The 17,034-nt window shown below is 33.1% G+C and overlaps 1 protein-coding gene across 3 annotated transcripts in view; it reads left to right on the forward strand.

Annotated features, from left to right (window-relative positions):
* The window catches only part of DNAJB14 (DnaJ heat shock protein family (Hsp40) member B14), a 50,990-nt gene extending 34,915 nt beyond the window's left edge, over positions 1 to 16,075 (forward strand). Inside the window, exons 4-8 of one of the 3 annotated variants that reach the window (XM_017511360.1) lie at positions 3,225 to 3,410; positions 5,500 to 5,594; positions 6,405 to 6,514; positions 8,392 to 8,568; positions 11,177 to 16,075. In XM_017511360.1, coding sequence (XP_017366849.1) covers positions 3,225 to 3,410; positions 5,500 to 5,594; positions 6,405 to 6,514; positions 8,392 to 8,568; positions 11,177 to 11,216 — 608 coding nt within the window. In that variant the 3' untranslated portion in view covers positions 11,217 to 16,075. The remainder of the gene's footprint in view (positions 1 to 3,224; positions 3,411 to 5,499; positions 5,595 to 6,404; positions 6,515 to 8,391; positions 8,569 to 11,176) is intronic. The other 2 variants (XM_017511359.1, XM_017511361.2) reach the window with 2 other exon arrangements.
* The last annotated feature ends 959 nt before the right edge of the window (positions 16,076 to 17,034 follow it).

Here is a 17,034-nt window from a genome sequence, read left to right on the forward strand (position 1 = left end):
AGTCATGGGAGTAAATCTTTAGGATCTACGGCGAGGCAATGATTTTTTGTTTGTTTGTTTGTTTTTTGAGAAGGAGTCTTGCCGTGTTGCCCAGGCTGGTATGCGGTGGCACAGTCTCAGCTCTGCAACCCCTGTCTCACAGCTTTAAGTGATTCTCCAGCCTTAGCCTCCTGAGTAGCTGGAATTACAGGCACACGCCCCCACACCTGGCTAACTTTTTGTAGTTTTAGTAGAGACAGGGTTTCACCATGTTGATCAGGCTAGTTCTGAACTCCTGACCTTGTGATCTGCCTGCCTCAGCCTCCCAAAGCACTGGGATTATGGGTGTGAGCCACTGTGCCTGGCCGATTTTTTTTTAAGACTTAACCCCCAAAGCATCACACATAAAAGTTAAGTTGGACTTTAAGATTTTTAAGTTTGCTGTGCCCTGTTACGAGGATGAAAAGAAGCTCTAGAATGGGAGAAAAGATTTGCCAGGCACATATCTGACAAAGGCCAATATTTTGAATATATTAAATATAAAGAACTCTCAACACTCAAAAGTTAAATACAGACAGTCCAATTAGAATGGACAAGAAAATGAAGATTTTCACCATCAGTCATTAGAGAAATGCTAAGTAAATCAAAATGGAATATCACTACACATTTATCAGAATGGCTGGAGTGAAAAATAATGACCATACCAAACATACCAAGGATGCAGATAATGGATCACTCATACACTGTTGATGGGATATATAATGACACAGTTGAGCAGTTTCTCAAAAATCTATGTAGCTACTATACAACCCAGAATGCACTCCTGGGAATTTATTCCAGAGAAATGAAGATTTATGTTTACACATAATCCTGTACATGAATGTATATAGCAATTTTATTTGTAATAGCCAAAAACTAGAAACAACCTAGGTGTTACTCAGTGGTGAATGGTTAAGCAAACAGTGGTACATCCTTAACCATGGAATACTACCCACTAATAAAAAGAAATGAACTGTTGGCATATATGACAATTTGGATCTTCAGAGTATTATGATTTACCAAGCCAAACCCAAAAGGTTTCATTCCATTTATATATCATATAATATGATCCCATTTACATGCTGTATTATTTCATTAATATAGTAGTCTTGAAATGACAAAACTGTTGAAATGGAGACTAGATTAATTGTCAGGGGTTGAGGAGGGAAGGAGGAGGTGTTGGATACGGTTATGAAAGATAAACATGAGGGTGGTATTAGAAATGTTCTACATCCTGACTATATCAATGTCAGGTGATATTGTTGGTGATATTGTAATATAATTTTGTTAAATATTACTGTTGGGAAAAATTAAGTAAAAGGTGTAGCAGATCTGTGTATTAAAAGCTTAAAGAAAAATAAATGAAGTACAAGGTACCTTTTGGTGAAATAAGTGACAATGAGGTAGAAATGTATTTTGTAAAACCTTTGAATACCAAAATAAATTTAGGATATAATTATTTAGATAATAAGGTACTACAAAAAACCTCGATTATATGGGTATAACACAAAGTAAATGAATAGAAAATTACTCTGACCACATATACAAAATGTCTTATGTGTGCAATTATAGATTATGACAGTATTTCACAAATACCTTCTAAAATATCTTAATGTTTGGAAATTATTTTTTCTAAAAAAGGAAAGCCTTAAAATAGAATTGGGTTGCCTATATATTAATAGTTTTAAAGTAGTAAAACTATTAAATTCGCATTATTACACTCCATGGGATAGCCCTTTTAGTTTGTAATATGTTGATGTTGTTTGTAAGTACATTGTTTAGATCTTTGATTATGCTTTCCCTTTGAAATAACTCATAAAAGATGGCTACATTGCAATCACAGATTCTTTGAGAATCTGAAGAAAGTATCTGCTCAGATAGATGGACCATCTACCTAATTTTTCATACAGCAGGGTACACATACCACCTGAAAGCAATCTCTGAATCTACTTTTAAGAAACTTGATTAGGAGCCGGGCGAGGTGGCTCACGCCTGTAATCCCAGCACTTTGGGAGGCTGAGGTGGGCAGATTACCTGAGGTCAGGAGTCCGCGACCGGCCTGACCAATATGCTCAAACCCCATCTTAAAATAAATAAATAAATAAATAAATAGAAGCTTGATTAGAAGAAAATATCTAGAGTATTGTATATAATTAATTCCAGTATAATATGAAATCATTCAGAAACAGCTACCTAATGAACATCTGTTTGCTTGCACAGTACCTATGGCAGCCACCCCATGGGATCCAAAAACTATTTTTAAAATATTCTGTATTGCAAGAGGCTTACAATCTAGTTTAAGAAGCAAGATGTATTTATGAAGTAATTAACTATTAGAAGTGTCAGAATAAGAATCAGTTCCTACTTTTAGATTGAAAGCATCACAACTTGTAAATTGCTTCAGAAAGACATTCTGGTAACCAGTGTACCATTACCTCTTTTGGATTTGGGACTGTGAGGTGGGAAATAGAATTCTTTTTTATAAATAAATGTCATGCAAAGTAAAACAGAAAAACTGAGGACTGTCTGTATTTATTTAAAAACTAATTCAGACCTTATGTTGGGTCTTGGGAATATTGCCATGAAAACATACACACAGTCCCCTTTTTTACTGTTCTAGGGGATAAACTGTTTGGGGTAATAGGATGAAAGAATAGCTCATTCAGACTCCAGGGTGCAAAAAAAAGATTTTTGGCATAGGCTGCATGAAGAGAGTGTACTTATTGTGCTAAGAAGAATTTGACTTTGAATGAGTTATTTAACCTTCTTGAATTTTAGGGCCCTCATTTGTAAAGTGGAGACAATAACAGACAATGTAATAAAGTATTGGGTGCAGAGCCTGGCAGTTCTTAGGTACTCAATAAATGGTAGCTACTGCTGTTATTGGTTTAAACCATTTGATGAATGGCTTAAGAGGCAGGATTTTAGGAGCTGGAACACAATATTAACACAGGAAAGGTGGATATTCCTTTGTTTTCAAAGCAGTAGAGACATGTCTATATGGTATAAAAAGTTGTATTGAGAAATAATATGTGAATTGCAAACAATGTGCCTCGTTAAAAGAACTTCCTACTTTTGAACAATTTTCTGGATTAGTTTCAGGTGGTCTTTTTTTTTTTTTTTCAGCATGACATTAGTTTTTATGTGGGACAGCCTTTTATAATATAATAACTTTGCTTACCAACTTTTACTCCTGACTTTTTCAGAGATTGGAAATGCTTATGCTGTGTTAAGTAATCCAGAAAAGCGAAAACAGTATGACCTCACAGGCAATGAAGAACAAGCTTGTAACCACCAAAACAATGGCAGATTTAATTTCCATAGAGGTTGTGAAGCTGATATAACTCCAGAAGACTTGTTTAATATATTTTTTGGGGGTGGATTTCCTTCAGGTACTTTAATGTAATTATAGATATTATATTTTATGAAGCTACAGAGTCATACCTCCAGTTACATTATTTAGAGATGTATCTATCTTTTCCCTTACATTTCTTGTAATGTTTTGATCCTGTGATGGTTTTTCATGAAAGCAGGAGAAAAATGTTAGGATTACTATTTTTACAAAGTTAAACATTTTAATTAAAAAAACCCATATTTTCCTAGAATATACTTTAGTTAAAAAAATGAAGAGTACAGATATTCTGTATTTTATATAAAGCTGAAGGGGAATATAAGAAGGAAATGTAATGGCAATGTCTTAGGTAAGTACTGTTATAATTATGAATGGTTTTCTTCAACCTGGATGACTCTTTGACATTGCTTCTTTAGAGATCTTTGTAAATATTTTATCAATAACATTATAGTTTGCTAATTTGGATGTAAGTAGAGGTACTCATTTCTATTTCCATTTAAACAGTAGAAAGTCTGATTCATAGGTTATATACAAAGTGGATTTTAAAAATTACATTAAAGTAGAAATAGCTAACTTTAGACTATCAAAGTGAAGTATTGTAGTGATACCACTAAATGGATAGATTTTATAGTGCCAACATAAATAGTATTAAACTCCACTTACATTTCCAGTAAGTGGTCACTTAACATAAGGTTTTTGGAAACTGTGACTAGAAGTGAAACAATGTTCTGAATAACAACTAATTTTACCACAGGCTAATTGATATAAACAAGAGTTAAATTGCTAAGGCATATAGTACATCATGTTTACTTGAAGTTGCAGTTTCCAAGGACCTATTGAGGACGTTAAGTGAGGACTTACTGTACTGTGAGTTGTTAGTGTGGAAATTGATTTTTCTTGAATGTAGCTCCTCAAGGTACTTAAAATTACAGCTTTAGTCCTGTTTACAAAATTTACTTCAGGTGCTGAGTTAAACGTCCCATTCAAAATTAGGAGAATCTTCATGAATGTAGCAATGTGATTTCACCTGGTGGCACTCTTTGAATATTATTGAGAAATGTTGTGGTCATTTCTTTTTCTTTTTTAATAGAGACAGGGTCTTGTTCTATTGCCCACACTGGAGTACACTGGGATGATCATAGCTCAGTGCAGCCTCAAAATCCTAGGCTCAACCAATCCTCCTGCCTTAGCTTCCCAAGTTGCTAGTACTACAGGCATGTACCACCATGTCCAGCTAATTTTTTTAAAGCTTTTTTGGAGAGACAGGGTCTTGCTATGTTGTCCAGGCTGGTCTTGAACTCCTGGCCTCAAGCGATCCTCCCACCTTAGCCTCCCAAATCCTGAAGAATTTAGAATACCGAAAAACAGAGGTAAGCCACCATGCCCGGCAAGGTAGTGGTCATTGAGGATGTTTTGCAAAGCATCCTTGAAGGAAAGAGGATATATGAATGCAAATTAATGACTGAAAATATAATCTGTGTTTGACATGTTAGAATACATAATTATAGAAACATTATTAAAGCTAGTAATTTTGACTGGAAATATGCTAGGAACAATCAGAAATCTTTCAGACAATAGTAAATTTTCTACTGATAGTTGATTTGCTGTTATTTTGCTAGTTATAACATAGTTTGTCAGTGGTAGCCATTTCTGATTGGCCATCTTATAGGAAAACAACTTGATTGTTTATCAGCAAGAGAATGTTTGAATGAATTGTGGTCCACCTATACCAAGATACGTTACAGAGCTATTTTTTAAAAATGAATTTGAATACTATCTTTTGATTTTTAGAGATGTTTATGATGTGTTGATAAATGCAAAAAGTTTCAAAGTAATAATCCAACATTTACAAAAACAACTAATCACAACAAAAGTCCTCTATGAGTGTAGAGAAACTCTTAAGTTTTCATAAAGGAATTTCTACCTCTAAAGGAAGCAGATTGGGAAGAATCATTACTATTTCTGTCCACCCTTCACTCACAAGAAAAGAGGGCAATAAGTGTTTACTACTGAAAATAAATGTGTACTGTTTTAGTAATTTTTTAAAATTAAGGAAAAATGTGAAAGAAAATATATTTTTTCTGACCATAATTGCTCTCCCTAATTCAACCTTGCTTTTATTTTTTTAGGTAGTGTACATTCTTTTTCAAATGGACGAGCTGGTTATAGCCAACAACATCAGCATCGACATAGTGGACATGAAAGAGAAGAGGAAAGAGGAGATGTATGTTTATGACTAGGAATCACAAAATGGCAAATTTCAGCTAAGGAAAAGCAACTAGAGTTGTCTAAAAAGAGGGCAGGTTGTTGTAGGAAATAATGAGTTTTCTCTTACCAGAGGTGTTCAGTAAAGACTAGAAAATCCTTAGGGATATTGTAGGAATAGGAGGTGAGGTCAGCAGGGGTGGTTGGATAGTGTGACCCATTTAAATTTGTTATTCGATGATTCTAATGAAGGTAAACCTGCACTGTGCGTGTTATGAAGGTAACTTGTTATGTTTGGCCCTGAAGAATTTAGAATACTGAAAAACTTGAATTGGAGGTAACTTTCCTTGTTCTAATGCAATTATACCTAATTGCCTATAGCAGTTTAATTACATGAAGTGGAAAGGTAAATGGAAAGAGCACTAGACTAGAAAGTAAAAGGCCTGGCCCCCAGCTTTGCCACTCATCAGCTGCCATCTTCTACCCTCAAATCCAAAGTAAAAATGGTTTTACAGCCTGCAGCATATTGATAGAGTCTCTGTGTATGTCGGGGGAGGGAGTTGGGAAGGAGAGAAAAGAATGAGGACTTCCTCATCTATAAAATGAAATCAAATTCTATCAGTGTTTTTCAAATCAGAATCTCCTAGTGATGTGCCTGGACAGTTATATTTTTAAGAATCACCGAAGGAGGTTGGTATGGTTAAGTGATTTGAAAGCACTGAACTAGTGATCTCAAATGCCCTTTCTGCCTCAAAATGTATGACAACTGTTGGATTATTAACAATTACAGTTATATTACAATTTGTTATTCTTTGATGATTTTTTATAGGGAGGTTTTTCTGTGTTTATCCAGCTGATGCCCATAATTGTATTGATCCTCGTGTCGTTATTAAGCCAATTGATGGTCTCTAATCCTCCTTATTCCTTATATCCCAGATCGTAAGTAGCTAAGTGAAGTTTTACAAAAATGAATTGTTATTTCTGACCTACCTTCTTTAAAGAGCTTGTGTTCTTATAAACTTTTAAGTGCCAGATCTATTACTGCAAGTATACCAGATTTAAAAATTTATATCTAATATTTAAAATAGTTTAAGTAATAAATGTCTTATGTTGTTAATTTATATTTCTGTTCTTCCACTGTGGATAAGGACAGAAATGCTATATTTGAACTTGATAACAATTTAATGTGGTAGGTAATGGGTTGACATTAAAGACAAAAGTACTCTAAAAGATAAAAATATTTTAAAGACAAAAAGAGCAATGATTGATCTTACATAGATTTATATCATTAAGGGTAAAGTGACTTTACTCTTCAGTTTGCAAAATATCGATTAAATAAAAGCAAATATTACTTTTTTGTGATGTACTTTTTTAACCATATACTTTATATATAAGAGGTCAGGACATAAGAAAAATGAATACAGCATCCATTCTAGACAACTTTAATACAGTGAACATAAAGGAAACTATAACATCATATTGGCTGTTATAGCAGCATGAACTTTATAAAAGCAGATAAAGAAAAAAGAATAAAAATCCTATTGGCAGTGATTTTACAGTATTAAAATCACATTGATCTAAAATAAGAATTACCTTATTTTTTCTAAATAAGTTTTTTTTGTTTGAGATGGAGTTTCACTCTTGTTGCCCAGGCTAGAGTGCAGTGGCCTGATCGCGCCTCACCGCAACCTCCGCCTCCCAGGTTCAAGCAATTCTCCTGTCTCAGCCTCTCAAGTAGCTGAGATTACAGGCGTGCACTACCACGCCCAGCTAGTTTTGTAGTTTTTGTAGCGATGGGGTTTCTCCGTGTTAGTCAGGCTGGTCTGGAACTCCTGACCTCAGGTGATCTGCTGGCCTCAGCCTCCCAAGGTGCGCACATCTGTAGATGTGAGCCACCGCGCCTGGCCCAAATAAGATTTTTATTAACTAAAGATTGGGATACCTTTGTAAGAACATAGTATATTTAAAAGTGTGATTACTTTTTTGTGACATGAAATCATGGCTTTAGGCAATTTGAGAAAATGTAAATAAGTTACAGTTTGTGTATTTCTTATCCAAAATGCTTCAGACCAGAAGTGCTTTGGATTTTAGATTTTTTCAGATTTTGTAATATTTGTATATATTTTATGAGATGTCTTGAGAATGGTACCCAAGTCTTATGAAATTTATGTTTTATATATACCCTATACACATAGCCTGAAGGTAATTTTATACAATGTTTTTAGTAACTTTGAAACAAAGTTTCATGAAACAAAGTGTGTATACACTGAACTATCAGAAAGCAAAGGTATCACTATCTCAGCCACTCATGTGGACAACCTGTGGTTGTTTGGTATCATTCTTGACTCTCAATTTATATGCTACTGATAAGCAATCATTTTCTTACTCTAATTCACAAATAAGTAGTTAACAGTGAAGAAATAATATGTTCAGGGGTAACTAACCAGCATAGTAGCATCACCAGAATACCTCTATCAGTTGTTAAATAATAGCAACAACAAACAACTACAGGTTTTTAGTTTCTACCTATGATGCTGTGTTTTGATTAAAAGGTTACTGTGTACTATACTCTGTTTTCACTTTGATTCAGCACATGTGGTCAGCTGTGGAATTTTACGCTTGTGCCATCATATCGATGCTCAGAAAGTCTTAGATTTTGGAGCATTTCAGATTTCAGATTTTCGGATTAGGGATGCTCAATCTGTATTACCAATATTAACTTTTCAATGATTTTTAATTGTTTTTGTTTGCTTGGTTTATAGTAACATATTGGAATGTCCAGTTTTAATTAAAATGATGCTGCATCTCTTTTACAGTGGAACAGGGCAAACTATTAAAATGCAGACAGAAAACTTGGGTGTTGTTTATTATGTCAACAAGGACTTTAAAAATGAATATAAAGGAATGTTATTACAAAAGGTAGAAAAGAGTGTGGAAGAAGATTATGTTACTAATATTCGAAATAATTGCTGGAAAGAAAGACAACAAAGTAAGTTTATCACGTTTAACATTTTAAAACTGATTCTCAGTCTTTGGAACTGATTAATGTAGGTTTCCCTATTCAAGGAATGTTCTGGAATTCCCTGGCACATAATTGGAGCACCGTACTTAAATGAGATCATGCATTTTATATACATGTGGCCTAACACAGGAACTGATGCATAGTAAGGACTTAATAAATGGTACTTGTGTATTGTTGTACCAATAAACTTGTGTATGTTGTACTACCATATCAATAAATATGTGATTCAATAAGTAATACCAAGTTTTTTTGTATTGATAATATCCATTGTGAGATGTGTCATTCTTTTATGTACCACCAAGAAAGAAAGAAAAAAAATCCTGGCAGATAAACTATCAGTTTTAAGATGCATCCATCCTGTTTTCAGAGTTAAGTTTGAAACTCTTTATTAATTTAGCTTTCATACTTAGAATTTAACCTGCAATGAGTTTTGCTGACATTTCATTTTTCTTTGCTTTGTACACAGAGAGGCTCTTCGGAACACTCAATTTGCTTAGCTGTTTCCAGCCTCAGTTTTCTTAATTTAAGGAACACTTCCACCTATAAAAATTGACCATAAGAATCTGCTGAGATGTTGCATGTGAACTGAGCGTTGTGGTTCTTGTTTTTGTAACACCATTGTTATGAATAATAATGTAGATCATATAGTGTAGTGTTAGCACAATTGATTTTAGAATTAAACGGAGTAAAGTTGAATCCTAGCTCTGAAATTTTTAGCTGACAATTTTAGCTGATGAATTGTAACCTCTATGAGTTTATTTCATGTGTAAAATGGGTGATGATGATGAAAGGAGGAAATAATAGCTATCATTTATATTATGCCTACTGTTTCAGTCACTGTCCCAAGCACGTTATAAGTATTAACTCATTTAATCCCCACAACAATCCTGTGAGGTTAGTATTCTAATTTTACACATGAAGAAACTGAAGCAGAGAGAGATTACTAACTTGCCCAAGGTCATAGAGGTCATTTGTAATTCAAAACCAGACAATTTGTCTCTGGAATCCAGGCCCTGTGTTCCAAAGTCTTCTCAGAAATAACCAACTTGATGGGTTTGTTGTGAAAAATAAATCACAAAGTACTTTACACATAGTAAATGTTCAGAAAATGTCAGCAGTTATTAACATCTCCCCCTTGTTAGGGAAAAGTTGATAAAATGTAACTTCTAAGAGAGTTCTTAACCTCTTTTGGTTTTCTCCTCTATACAGTGGCAGTTAGAGGTGTGACTTCCTTGACTTCTAACTCTGAGTTTGCAAAATCAGTCTGTTCTGTGTAGAGAAGATTACATTAAACTAGTAGTGATTTTTAGGTTTTCAGCTGGGAATGAGTTGCCACCCTCCCTAGCACCCCCTTCTTAGAGACATTTGGTAATGTCTGGAGATACTTCTGTGTGTCATGATGGGATGGGAATGACAGGGATTGCTACTAGCATCTAGCGGGTTAAGGTCAGGGATGCTGCTAAACTTCCTACAATGCACAGGACAGGTCCCCCACAACAAAAAATTATCCAGCCCAAGCAGTACTTTGAAAAAATGGAAAGAATATTAAGCGAGGCAATGGAGAGTTGGATTGGAATCTAGACTCTGTCATTTGTTAGTAAGTCTCAAATTTCTCCTTTGAGAAGAGTTATCTGTAAATAGATATAAGTGCATTATTTGTAAGTAAAAGGCACAGAATAATATTGATTGAGTTGTTAATCCTAGTCCTTTGATTTAATAAAGATTATTTCTGGAGATCTTTACAAATGGAACATACTCTTAACTGTTGAGTATATTTTGAATGTGATCTTGACTAATCCATGTTAACCTGATGTCTTCTACCTTGGCTGTTTTGTTCCAGAAAGTAATTGATTTCTTTTTTCTTTTTTTGTTACATCTTCTTTAAGTGCTCCTAGTCTTTACAAGTATTAATAAACAGTGAAATGACTGAGAGTAACAGGAAAAAACAAGGAATACTCCTTGAAGAATTTTGATTTGTAGTCTGTGTATCATTAGTAACTGCGTTGTCCATACACTGAAGGAAGCCTCAGAAGTACTTGCTGAATAGCAGTATTATGATTGTATAACAAGCATTTTTTTCTGTGTTCCTTCGATAACATTATTTTATGTATTTTTCAACGTAAGTAAACTCAGAACAAGATTTAAAATTTTTGTATTAAATACTTAAGTCTTGGGATAATCTGAAATCCTAACAGAATACCACAGCAAAAACAACCATAAGCATATTGAAAAGCATATAATATTTTTAGGAAAAGAGGCCAAGATGAAGCTTCAGAGGAATAGTGTTTAAACCACTAGGGAACAGGAGTAGGGAGAAAGAATTCCAACATAAGTTGACGGGATTCTATCCTTATTTCTTTTCTGTTTTGTTTTTTTTTTTTTTGCCTGCTAGACATCAGATAAAGTTTTCATTAAAATTTTTTTTCCTACTAAAATGGCTTTCAGGAGTTGTACCTGGGTTTTTTTTTAAGTCAGTTAATCAAAATATTTCAAAGCACTGCTATAAAGCATCATTTGAGCTTAAGCAACTAGGTAACAAAATTTTATTCAATTAGCAAAATATTTTTCTTTGTTAACAGAAACAGATATGCAGTATGCAGCAAAAGTATACCGCGATGATCGACTCCGAAGGAAGGCAGATGCTTTGAGCATGGACAACTGTAAAGAATTAGAGCGGCTGACCAGTCTTTATAAAGGAGGATGAACTGGAATTTTTATTTATATACCTTTTAGCGTACTCTTTATTTTTTCTGTAAGTAAGTTTAGTTTCATCATGAGAGATGAAGGAAAATATTTGATACTGAAAACTAAACTGAATAGTTGGTTCCTGAAATCTTGGACTGCTCATGACCTACTGGCTCCTTTAAATAGTAACTGAAGACTAAAATTGAATATTTTAGTTATGCGTCTATAATTATTTTCATTTTAAAAGCTTACATGATTCCTAACTAAAATGTCTTGAGAAAGGATTATCATACCTGTAGCAATTTCTAGTTTTAGTGATTCTCCATTTTTTCCCTTGTCATGTAAATATTTATGGAATGATCAGTTTGTGTACATACAGGTTACTGCTTTTTTATTTAAATTCTTTTAGTGTTTAGCTCCATGAGACACTTCAGTTTAAATTGATGGAATAAATGTTATATAACACATTTACATTTTCCTTATCAAGTTGTCAAATATGTGGAGTTTAAACAATGAAACTTTTTCAAAAAGAAAAAACAAAAACTTTAACTTTGTGTAAAATCTTATAGCATTATCAGCTTAGAGGGAATTGATATTTTTAATATTGCCGTTATATTCCAAAATATATATTGAGATAAATGAACTGGTGTAGAATATCAGTTTGCTATTTAGTTTTATGAATTACTATACATATACATGCATAGAAATGAAATGCTATGCTGATAGATTTTAAAGAAAATATGAGGAAATGGTTATAAATATTAAACTAAAAGGGTCTTCAACAGTAAAGTGCAGTTATGTCATTTACAATTCCAATAATTAAAAGGCCACCAAATTTTGATGTGTATGTCCTTGAGGCTGCTAAAATTTTTGAAGAGGACTCATATATTCACCCATAGAAATTTGTAGTTTCTTGGTGATCAAAATAAGCAGGATCCAAAGAAGTTATTCTACAAATAAATAATAAGAAAATGAGTACTAAAATATAGCCTTGTGCCTTTTAACCCTATTGCCAACTCCTAAACATATAAGTAGATTACAGTATACTTACCTGATCAGAGCATGATCTGTTTGGCCACATGCAACTGTGAGCAGAAATAGAGCAGCAGGTAGAATAGTAACTTAAAGCAAGTCATCCTTAAAAAATTCTGAGCTAAAATCTATGCACTATTGAGTAATTGAATTAATCCTATAGGAATAAGCCCCTTGTAAGTAAATCCATAATATGAATTAGAAAAAAAAAAAAACAGCTGGAAATTCAAGTTTTTGGTGCCTGTATACTAGATATGAAACTATTTGATTTCTAGTCTTCTGTCTTTAACAGTTGTAATATTTTAATGATTTTGCTTTATACTTAGTTAATGGAACATAAACATATCTTTGGTACTTTTTTTGTCAGTGAGAAAATGCTAGCTAGGGTGGCTTTGTTCTTTGTTTAAATTATTTTTCTGAATGTGGTTAATTTATGGCATCTGTTGAATAAAACTGCTAAAATGACCTCGTAAAAATGTTATGTTGTATCCCCTTTTCCAGGTGAATCAACAGAAATGCCTGATTGAATTAGTAGATTAAACTAAACATACTGTCATAGGAAATCTGGACAGCTTAACCAACTTGCTCTTAGATATGTTACCTTTAAAAAAAAAAAGCAGTGCTAAAGCAAAAATACAATTAAATATTTTGTTGAGCCTGTAGAATACGTTTTTTTAAAAATAAGTTCATAGCATTTTAACTTTGAAAGTTCATATGCATCAGAAAATTTATAAAAACTTTAATAAAAAATTTCATCTATTTTATTTTTTTAATTTTAATGGCAGATTTTCACTATTATGGTTGATAATTCTGTGAACTTACCTTCTTGTTGACTAATTCTTTTTCCCTTAATCTGAACTTTAAAGGGATAGGTGAAGTTATTATACCAAGTTAAGTGATACCATAAAGTGTATATTATAAAGTCATATATGGCTTTTGGACAGTATTACTTTTCAATTGCATTGCTACATTCCATTAAATTTCATAAAATGTTAGGGAAAATGTGTTTGATAAAGTTTTCTGCAGCGAGAAATGACAGACTGAGTGCCTGACAATTTAAGCAACATATGAAGTATGCAAGTAAAGATTCAGGCCTTAATGTCACCTGTATCATGGTGTAAAAACTCAAGTGTCTTAGAATTTGGAGTTAATTGTATAAAGTAAGAAGAGTTTAGATATCTTGAGTTAAAAGATTTTCATGTTTGCTGCTTTTTTTTTTAATAAAAGTCCCAACATTTTGCCATCTTATTTTTAGCTACATGAACTTTGTAATTTCATTGGCTCATTCTAATGACCACCAAAGTCCTCAATCTTTGAATATTGCTTTATTAGCTCCTTTAACTGGTGTTCTAACAATTTAGCAGCAGTTATATTTATTAATGCTTTACATTTTTACCCCTTTTTACATAAACATACACAAATACACACATGCATATACACACAAACAATATTGTCCTTCTGAGGGGGTGGGGGAAATGAAAACAGTACCTTTCTCTTCTTCTTTTGATTCCTTAGTTCCTAAACAGACTGGTGCTAGTCATTTAATCATTTGTAAATTTCAGAATGTAGTCTGATTAAATAAGTGAACTGAATTCTCAACAATGAAAAATGTCAAGTTGGATTCATCTAATAAGTAAAAATAATATATTTTGTAAACATTATAGTTGATTGCCTAAATAAGTTATTTGTTTCATAATTATTACATGCTTGTTTATGATTTACAAAGATTTGGTAGAGAAAAGTACAGCCCTTAAGGCATATGTTGCCAGTGCATTAAACTACTCAACTTTTGTGTCAGCTCAGGTGTTCTTAGGAACAGAAATGTGGAATATCAGCTTTTTACTTTAATTATACTTTTATGTTTAATTTTTCTTCCAGTTAAATCTTTAATTATACTAAAGTAGTTACTGAGAAAAATGATTAACTTTTTGATTTCCCTTCTGTTGATCTGTAATATTTTTAAATGAATCTATTTATCACATGTGACATGCTAATGTTAATGGATTCCTATGTATTTCATTAAAAAGTAAATCTCCCACTTGTGTTAAGACAGTTAAATATTTATTGATGTTGGCTTGAGGACCAAGTGAGCCAACTTGTCAGTTAAGCAAGTTTTATGTTAAAGGACCAAATGGTTAAAAGAAGAGAATTTGTATATTTGTTGAGCTTCCCCATGTGAAGCTTGGGTTCAGTACTGTCTTATTAGTACTATCCATCTTCATATTGAGTGAAACAAACTGAAAGGGAATTTGTAATCTTTTTCTCATCTGAACAGAAAAATTAATGAAAATCAACAATAAATCTGAATTTTAATTTTCATTCAACAGCTGAAAAACCTTGGGTGTTGACCACATTGGATGACTGCCTAGTTAGAATCCATAAAATTCTCTATAAACCAGTGAAAAGAAAGTAATCTGGCAATAATTTCCAACTTTTTAAATTGTAATTTTTAGTTACAAAGAATAAGGATAGAGTGAGGCTTTTCAAGGAATTCTTGCTCATCCCTTCAGTAATTTGGCAGGCAACACAGTCCTAGAATTCAGCTTCCTTTTTGGTTTTATTACTATTAAATAGATACTTTCATATAAATGGAAACATTTATCCTCAAAACAATTCAAAACATACTCCTTATATTAAGGATTATGGTACCACATTTTTTGTAAATTCCCTATGTGTAACTTTTTCCTGTTGGTATGTGATTTTTTTCATTTAATATGACTCTGCTGGTGTTGGGGCCAATAGATTTGTGAATATTCTGTGGATGTGTCCATGTATAGGTGTATATATATATTTTTTCCAGCTAATACCTCAAACGTGTGATTGTTTAATATATACCACACTATGTTTGCACAGAGCAGGGCTTCCATTAGCAGTGGATATTTTTATTTCTAACTTTGAATATCAGTCCACACAATTTCATTGGTGTGAATTCTTTCTGTTGCTCTTTTTCATATTTTAATGCAGAGATTCCTATTATAAGGCCCATGCTTCAAACATAATTGTATCTTTCTATGTCCAGCCATCTGGAAACATATAGGGGTAAGAAGTATTTCTTGAAATGTCCTTGTTTAGTAAGTTAGTAAAATTTGGGATGACCAGTTGCCAAGATGTCTCATAACTGCATAGCAGATGACACCTCGCATAGATGTGAGCAAGTCTCATTCACTTCAGCACAAGATACTGTATATTTCAATCTGATAGTCTACTTTGCCATTTAAGTACACCATTAAAATCATAGAGATTTTCAATGACATTGGAGTATTGTAATTATTGGTTTCAAAAAGAATTATTTTGAATAGGACAGTTCAACCAATGAGAAGAAAGAAACACACATAAATGATATTTTGCAGTTTATCTGTATTCAGAAATGCTTCTTGCCAATTTCTGCTTTTGGTTTTTGGATTGCTACATGAGACTTTCTTTCCACTTACTTTATGCATTTTTAAAAGCTGCAGGTAATTTTTAAGGTTTGATGGAATTTTAATGGAAGCCTTGTTTTAAGTTAAATGAAACTGGTAAAGGAGAGCTTACTTTGTCTATAATGCATTCAGGATCATAAATTAGATTTAAAAATGAAATGTCTGATTTGTAAAATATTTAATGTTATATCAGACTTACATAAAATTTTCTGTGAGAACTCAAAGTAAATGCATTTGATTTTTAATGAATGTTCTGCTGAATGAAATATGAATTTTTGTCTTTCAGTCTCTGTAGTTTATCTCAATATATTAATAAAAAGAAGGTCTGTTCTCACTGTAAAATGTTTTTTATCATGTTTTATACTCTTAATATAGCCACTCTTTCATTCATTTAGCTATTTAACAAGTGTGTCTATGCTTGCCATATACCAGGCATTGAGCTGAGTGCTGGGAATTAATCACTGAATAAGACAAAAACCTGAAAGAGTTTACATCTAACAAAGAAATAGCAAATAAATAATTATAATTACAATAAATGCTACAAAGAAAATCACAGGGTACAATGAGAGCATTTATCTAGAAGACCTAAACTATTCAGTGAGGGTCAGGGAAGGCTTCTCTGAAAGTGAGTTTAAGCTGACACTCAAAAGTGAGATTGGTAGGAGTAAGGTATGCTAGAGAAATAGGCAGAATGTGCTAAGTTGGTAAAGTGATAAAAATCTTTATGAAAGCGAAAACAAACTTGTGTGATCATAGCATAAGGAATCCACGGTAGATGAGAGAATTAAGATGGGGGCCAGATCCCCATAGTATGATACATAAACCATGATGCTGACATTGATCTTTATTCTAAGTCAATAAATTTGATATTCAAGGAAGGAGTTACATGATATGATTTGGGCTTTTAGAACATCATTTTAGTTGCTATATGGAGACGAGGGCAAAAGAAAATGTAAGAAGGATGGGTTATTGTCAAAAGAGAGATGATCATGGCTTGGACTAAGGTAGGTATATAGTTAGGTGAATAGTTTTCAAAGATACTCAGGAGGTAGAATCAACGTAACTGTTTGGATTTGGGACATATGGAGGCAGCAATTAAAAACCAGGCTAAAATTTTCTGAAAATTTGGCTCTGAAAGGGAGCAGTGGAAAAACGGTGGTAGCGGAAAAACGGTGGTAGCTGAAAGAGGATGTGATTTCTAAAGAAGCTTTTCTTTTGAGGGTCTCGCTCTGTCACTCAGGCTGGTGTTCAGTGGGGCTATCACCACTCAGTGCAGCTTCAAACCCTGGGCTTAAGTGATC

The sequence above is a fragment of the Cebus imitator genome, unplaced genomic scaffold, assembly GCF_001604975.1.
Source record: "Cebus imitator isolate Cc_AM_T3 unplaced genomic scaffold, Cebus_imitator-1.0 Scaffold447, whole genome shotgun sequence".
Lineage (NCBI taxonomy): Eukaryota > Metazoa > Chordata > Mammalia > Primates > Cebidae > Cebus > Cebus imitator.